General features: G+C 41.5%; 1 protein-coding gene across 1 annotated transcript; it reads left to right on the top strand.

Annotated features, from left to right (window-relative positions):
• The first annotated feature begins 5,832 nt into the window (after positions 1-5,832).
• LOC112874643 (5-pentadecatrienyl resorcinol O-methyltransferase-like) lies at positions 5,833-7,659 on the top strand. Its single transcript, XM_025938091.1, has 2 exons — positions 5,833-6,740; positions 7,159-7,659. Exons 1-2 carry the CDS (start codon positions 5,931-5,933, stop codon positions 7,453-7,455), a joined length of 1,107 nt encoding a protein of 368 aa, XP_025793876.1. The 5' UTR covers positions 5,833-5,930; the 3' UTR covers positions 7,456-7,659.
• The last annotated feature ends 286 nt before the right edge of the window (positions 7,660-7,945 follow it).

Genomic DNA, 7,945 nt, shown 5'->3' with positions numbered 1-7,945 from the left:
GGTGACGGTGAGGGAAGGAGAACGGAGAACGGAGAAGATGAGGAGATAATGTTCTGTGGGGCCTACGCATGTGAAGGGAGTCGAGGGACCTCATCTAGTGGTGAAAATTGAAATAAAATCTTTCTGATCGCATGTGGACAACAGATCGATGCGTGCGTACGGTTGAATGAAATTACAGCCGGCCGGAGAGAAGTCATTACTTGCTTCTCGCCTCTACTATAGGAGACATAGAAAATCCGTTCTTTTAACTTTATCTACTGACTTATTGTTAAATACTTGTCTCTCATGAGGTGTAATCTATTTTGTTTACTTTGTTACATTATGTGTAGTGTAATTTCTTTGTCTCGAATCAATTTAGTGAAATAATATGTATTGTTTTGTATGTCCAAAGAACGGGCAAGGTGAAATGAGTTATTATTTACTAATGCATGAATTTCTTGTATTGTTAAGATTAAATTAAGGGGTGTAATTTCTTTGCTTCAAATCAAAATATTCTTATGTTCTTGTAATATTATTTTTTTCATGCAGTATTTTTTAACAATCTCTTTGCTTTTGATAATGTCAATTTCGGTTTTTGTATATTTTAAATTTTGTGTCATGTCTATATTATGGCCCTTTGTAATCTTATGGGAAAAAGAACTTCTATTGTAACTCATAATGATGGGGTTGTTCTCTTTGTGAATGGACTCCATTTTCGAGTGATTTGTGCCCAGATTCTCAGCCTATCCCCTCTGCCGGTCAGTGGATAAAACCGGGTGTATTTTATATTGTCGTCACTCAAATTCTGGTAGCTACCAAACCTACGTGGCATCCATTTTATTGGCTCCAAGAATGGACTGATGGCATCACGTTTTTTACTCGATTACGAGGGAGTCATTCTGCTCATGCGTTACTACAGAAAGCTATATAAATATATTGATTAGCATATAAAATTATATATATTATATACCATATGTATTTTATAATAACATAATATGTGTCGGTTGAGAACTTCAGTTTTTCTCTATTTTACTCGCTAAACGCTAATTCTAAATAGTTCCAGACTATTAACTCAATGTACGGGTGACCGAATTCCAATTAGAATTCTGATTAACGGAATAAAAATTTATTGCTTGCTTTAGTAATAAGTAGAGATAAAAGCTGCTTTGTCAACGAGGGTTTAGGTTTCAAGCTAGCTGAATTTCAGGTCGGCGAGTTCCTCTGCTACTCCACGGTGTAGCGGTGGCCCATCTAGTGGCTCCAATGATCACCGATGATGAAGACAACACTAAGAATCATGCAAGGAATCAATGTACGTTTTGTTTTCATAATTTGATGTAAGGTTATGTTTGGATGCACTAAAATAGGAGGACTAAAAAAATAGAATGATGTGTGATAATGGGCATTAGTTCAGCCATTAATCCATATTTAATTTTGATTACTCCGTGCCAAATTTAAGGATTAGAAATTAATCCTGGGATGCAAAGGGGACCTAATACTTCACATCTGTCTGATGGTTGTTGAAATTTGTATGACCATTATTGAAAACTAAACACAAACTGCACATTTGGTGGAAAAAAATATACCAAAAGCGGTGGCTAAACAAAATCACGCGCCTATGGAAACCTATTTACATAAGTGATTGTCGTAAGCATCACTTGTGCGGCTACCATGAGCGATTGACTAGAGAAATTGAATTTCACATGTGGCTATTGTAAGCGTGTCCGCCTGTAAATTTGTTTTCACAGGAAGGTAGATTATATTATATTTCTACATGCGGCGACCAGAGGCAGTCAGGCAGGTTGCTAAACGGCAAACACCACCCGTTCCTGGAGATTAATTTTTTAGTGTGATTAATTCCTTATTTTTCATCTCCTTACGACCGGAAATTTACAGACATCCTCTGGACAAAAACTGAATAGAGACGGAGCCAGTTAATAAGGAAAGATACTGAAGAAATGTTTGGATCCAAGTGCTAATATGTAAAAGTACTAAATTTCAGCAGTAGTCCATCCAAACAGAAATGCTAATGGGATGAGCTAAATTTTAGACAAGACTCAAAAACTTTAGCTAAACTATAAGCGCTAATAAGGACTAAAGTTTAGCATTCAACTTTAGCTTATCCAAACAGGATCTAAATTGCTATCCACTCTCGTTTTAAGAAAAAAATTGCTATCCACTGAATGATGGGCAGATTGAGTAGTACTACAGCATATCCGTGTTCATAAGAGATCTGATTATACCACTCTTACTCTGATCTCATTTTTATATATTAACAATCTCTGTCTCGTATATATTTACAATCTCCTTGATGCTACATGGGTATAATAAGAGAATCTTTATTCTAAACAGGCAGAAGATTTGCACGATGATTTTTTTATTAAAAAAGTACCGCCGAAAGATGAGTGCTATCTTGCAGACCATACCAACCAATTCACGAGTTGAACTAGTCGAGATAAAAGGAGACAACCGTACCAACCACACTAAAACTTTATTGACACAAGGAATCGCTCCTGTTGCAACAACTACCCAATTCAAAAAACATTGAATGCACCACGAGGCCAAATAAAAAAATTAGCTGGCAGCTGTCAAGATTATTTCTTGCATACACACAAAGATTTGCACGTCAGATCTCATGCGAAGATATGCCAGAGATGATGCTATAGCTTGCAGAGCTAAAATTATTTTAAAAGAAACCAATGCGCACGCATGATTCCCAAACAAAGAAGATAAGATGTGTTGATCAATACGGCCATACCAACTAAAACTTTTGGCACTCACCAATAATAAGGCTAATCCATGATGGCCAAGAGAAGTGAGAGTACACTCTGTGATGGCTTCAATCATCTAGATCGAACTCATTGTATATTGACCACATTTCGCACCTTGCTTCTTGTTGGAGTGAGAGTACGTGCACCACATGAGGTGCTAAACTGAGCCGTTCTTTACATTCTTAGAAATCCGCTTAGTGATGTTTTGCGAGACAAACCCTCCAAAATGCGACAATGGACCGACCAGAAGCTTGAGATCATTGTCGACCTCTACATAACCATGTTATACGATTGACATAACTAGGCTACACGCAGTCCGGCTAGCTCGTCTATGCTCCTAGCTTTAGTATCCACCAACAGCACAATGCAATGGCACTCGAACAGTATGTAAGGACTTGCTCCAAGACCAGGTCGAGCTCTGGAACCAGACCTACCCAAGTTAAGTTAGTCTGCCGACCGTCCGCCCCCCTGAGGCTGGACCGTCCGCCGCTCAAAAAGAATTCCCACCAGAACACACCTTGTTCTGTATCAACTTAAACTTTTGCGCGCCAAGGACCGACCGAACCATTCGGTCAGTCCATGAGGACCACCACCAAACCAGTCGGTGGTTCTGGACCAACTTTTGTTAGGTGGTGGACCATCCACTCCCCCTGGGCAGACCATTCGCTTTTATCTTTTCAGCTCCACCAGAAACAGAAGTTTTCTGTCCCTGATTTCAAAGAGATATGCGGACTGTCCGCCACTCTAGGCCGGACTGTCCGCCACAACAAGTCAGCATGTTTTGAAATCAAGTTGCCATTCTCAAACTAAGTTAGCTCTCATGCATGCAACAAAAGTGTTTGAGCAAAATGGCACTATAGAACCATCAAGCAAATGCTCATTGACCCCTCTTGATAGTACAGCTATCTAACCTATTAATTCGGTCATTTCACACATGCTAAACATCTTATGACCGGCAAAATTAGAAAAGTTCTATCATATACCTTTGCCTTGAGCATATCCATTCAACATCATCTCCAAGTGTTTGCATGATATTAATTTAGGCTCATCTCTCTTGAACCAACCTATACTCGTTTCTTCTTAATAAAATTGTTGGTCCACTAATATTATCATTAATTACCAAAACTTGAATTAGGGGTCCAGATACTTCAATGACGCAAAATATTGTAACCTACCGGCACAATGAACCGGTCCTGTTGCAATTATTTTAGAAAAAAACTAGCATGCATGCACCACGGGGCCAAATAACAAATTCCTAGCATCTTCCAAGACCCCATATTATAGTTGCATCCTCTCGTACGGCCATACGGGGGAAGGACGGGGATCTTTGTTCTAAACAAAAAAAGATATGTTGGTCAATTTTACAGAAGCAGCGTAATGATGCAGCAAATTAAGATGACACTAATAACTTGCGAACTAACAACCAGGCTAAAATATTGAAAATAAACTAAAGCGCATAATTTAGAAACAACCAAGATAAGACGTGACGGCCACATACCAACTACAGACAACCTCCTGGCACTTGGCCAAAGATGAGGCTCGTCTGTGATGGCCAAGACAAGTGTTTTGTAGGTGCGCCGAAGGCAAGAGTTCTCCGTGCCTTATTAAATCGTCCAGATCATCTCAATATATACTGATCACAAAACAAAGCGCAGCGGAGGTGCTGAAGATAATGACAGAAATAGCACTTGTTTATTCCGAGTGCATCTGCCTAGACAACTTGTAAGACCCTAGAAGAAGCAATTGTGGACCCGACCACAAGCTTTAGCAGCGGCGAGTGTGCACCGTGGCAAAGCAGCGAAGCAATACACCGGTAAATTTGGTTTTGGTGGTATGTTTGAGAAGACTTCTTGTGTGTGCATCCACCTACGCCGGTTGAGGAGCTGAGAACCCTTGCGCGGGTAAAACAGGGTCTCTTGGTCGAAGAGCAGCAACTCAGCGATACCTCACGAAATTGATTTACTGGAATTTTCACCAAGTGTTTATAGGATTGGTTCCTAAGGTGGAAAGTAATATTGTACACAACTAGAAAGCCTAGAGCCATAGTTTTAGGCTTTAATTCGAGTTGAGCTGGTTAGGTTTAGAGATCCCTAATTTCGCCATCCTCTTAGGGCACCATGGTACTTACATCATAATTCACTATTCTGAGTGGCGGAACTGAGGGGCAGCTGGCAAGGGCCATGGCCCCGTCAACAATTAAAAAACCAGTACATTTGTTAATAAAATTAGATCATTTTTTAGCAAATAAATGCAAAACTAAATCAAAGATATATTTTTCTTTGGTGGAATAGCTAATTTCGTTCTCGAAACTTCCAAAATAACCATTTTAATTATTAACTTTTTTCATGCAGCTCACTTTAGTCCTTCATTCTATAGGTGTCTTGCTACGTTGGCATGCCATGGCTGCATCTAAGTGTTCCTATTTTTTAGCAGCAACACATACTTAAACATAACATAACAAAACTTCAACTTATGTCTACATAAATTTTTTAAAAAGAAACTTTTGTATGTGTATAATAAATATGTTTGGGATCAATTCGCTTCCTTAAAAATCGTACAATATTTTAGTTTCGTCAAGGTGAAACTTTTATAATGATCAAATTTATAGAAATGTTAATTTTTTATAAGCTAAGTTGACTAGATGTGACGAGACGTGCCAACATGGCACGCCACGTAGGACAAATGACTAAATTGAGACGGATGGGCTGAAATGGTCGTTTTGGGAGCTTACGTGGGAAGTTGAGCTTCGGCTGAAAGTTTGAGGATGAAATTGATTATTCCATATATTTATCTGCCCTCTTTAATTTTCTTTCCAGTTCCGCCACTGATTTTGGCATCATAATCGGAGTAGAATCCATTCCATTATGGACAAACAAACTGTGCTACCACGCTTGGGACCGGTACCATATCTGTGTCCTAATTATACATATAATATATCCTTAGTCGACTCAAGCAGCTGATGATGATCGAGATGCGCAATTATATCTATATAGATGTACTGTTAACCGTGGCAGGGAAGCTGACGCCATTTGCACCCTGCAGATGGGCCAGCAAGGTGCCTGATTTTCTTTGATTCCATCACTACGGGCAGCTATATATTCTTAGTCCTGATGATACCAGGTAGTTAATACGGTTTTCCTCTCTGCTAGTAGCTTAGTCATCCACCCACACCACAATACAATGGCGCTCAGCGAGGGCAGCAAGGACTTGCTCCAAGGCCAGGTCGAGCTCTGGAACCAGACCTTCAGCTTCATGAAGTCGGTGGCGCTTGCGGTTGCCTTGGACCTCCGCATCGCGGACGCCATCCGACACCACGGCGGCGCCGCCACCCTCCCCCAGATACTCTCTGGGATTGGCATCAGCCCGTGTAAGCTTGCTGGCCTCCGTCGCCTCATGCGTGTTCTCACCGTCGCGGGAACCTTCACCACCATCCAGCCACCGGAAACCTCGTCAGGCGGGCACGACGAGCCAGTCTACAAGCTGACGACGGTCTCCCGCCTCCTCACGGGCGACAACGACGACGGTGAGACCTCGGCGGCGAGCTGCTTGTCCCCTATGCTGAGCCACGTGCTCAACCCTTTCCATGACTCGGTGCTCAGCATGGGCCTCGCCGCGTGGTTCCGGCACGATGAGGAGCCCGGCCGGTGCCCGTACGCCCTGATGCGCGGCGCGACCGTGTGGGAGACGTGCGGGAGCAGCGACGCGGTGAACGCGTCCATCAACAACGCCATGGCCGCGGACAGCCGCTTCCTGATGCGGATCGTCGTGGAGGAGTGCGGCGGGATCTTCCGCGGGATCGACTCGCTGGTCGACGTCGCCGGCGGGGTCGGCGGAGCCGCCGCCGCCATCGCCGCCGCGTTTCCGTATTTGAAGTGCAGCGTGCTGGATCTACCCCACGTTGTCGCCAAGGCTCCGTCTGTTAGCAACGTGCAGTTTGTCGCGGGGGACATGTTTGAAAGCATTCCACCTGCTAATGCTATCTTCCTAAAGGTATCATAGCTCCAGCGCCCTTCAGAAGATATATGGATTATCGTTGGTAATTATTGTTGCATTTGACAATTTAATGTAGCAGGAGCGTTCAAATCATCGTTCAACAAACTTTTCACTTAATTTTGAGTTTTGTCTGAACCTATCATAATATACACGCTTAGTTGATGAACATGAGATGAATTAAATTTTGCAATGAGAATGGAAGTCGATGAGAATTGTTGACTTTTATTGGAAAGAAGCCTGCTATATATTATTCACTGAAAACCGACAGTTCAGAAAAACAAATGTTTGTTTATAGCCAGGTGTCAAGAGATATTACCCAAATATTGGATGAATGCTTTTGATAGCGAGGTGGAGTAAGAGATAATGCCCAAGTCGTTGATGAATGTTAGACTAACTTAATGCTTATTTATTTCAGTATGTCCTGCATGACTGGGGCGATGACAAGTGCATCAAGTTACTGAAAAATTGCAAGCAAGCTATCCCTTCAAGAGATGCAGGCGGAAAGGTAATAATAATAGATATGGTAGTTGGATATAGGCCATCAGACGTTAAGCTTCTAGAGACGCAAGTTTTGTGTGATCTCGATATCATGAAAATCGGTGGAGTTGAACGAGAGGAGCATGAGTGGAAGAAGATATTCCTTGCAGCTGGATTCAAGGACTACAATATCATGCCACTTGGTCTCCGGTCGCTTATCGAGCTCTATCCATGAATGCTCACTCAACAAGTCCGCTAGATAAATAAAAGCATATGGCATGTGAGCGTACCAGTGACTTTCTGCCGTTGGACTACTATAGATGCAATTTCAGATTTCAAATCCAGTCACTTTGAATCTATTCAAACAAATTGTGACCTGCCCCGCAAAGGAGCATGATTGATCTTTATTGAGTAATAGAGATTTAAATTTATTTTGGAATCTCGCTCTTACATGTACACCAAGGGTACCACAAAAAGAGTAAAGTAGTGGTACATTAAACAAGAAGACAATAGTCTAATGGAATCTGATTAAAATATCTCCAATATGTATGCTACGTATTTGATAACAATTTTTCCATATTTATATTTTACAACAGTTATATTTATTCAGATATACTTTTGCTAGGGGATTTAACCTTTCTCTCTAGCTTTTATCAATTCATCCTCATTCCTCGAGGAAGATATTTGCTAATTAATGGTACACTCACCTGGTGCTAGGCCAACTG

The sequence above is a fragment of the Panicum hallii genome, chromosome 9 (assembly GCF_002211085.1).
Source record: "Panicum hallii strain FIL2 chromosome 9, PHallii_v3.1, whole genome shotgun sequence".
Classification (NCBI taxonomy): domain Eukaryota; kingdom Viridiplantae; phylum Streptophyta; class Magnoliopsida; order Poales; family Poaceae; genus Panicum; species Panicum hallii.
This window is presented reverse-complemented; position numbering and strand designations above follow the sequence as displayed.

What these genes read in the sequence shown, in the direction of transcription:
- LOC112874643 (XM_025938091.1), top strand. Translation starts at nt 5,931, where the DNA reads ATGGCGCTCAGCGAGGGCAGCAAGGACTTGCTCCAAGGCCAGGTCGAG. An exon ending in CTAATGCTATCTTCCTAAAG is followed by an intron (nt 6,741 to 7,158) that starts GTATCATAGCTC and finishes TATTTATTTCAG; the next exon opens with TATGTCCTGCATGACTGGGG.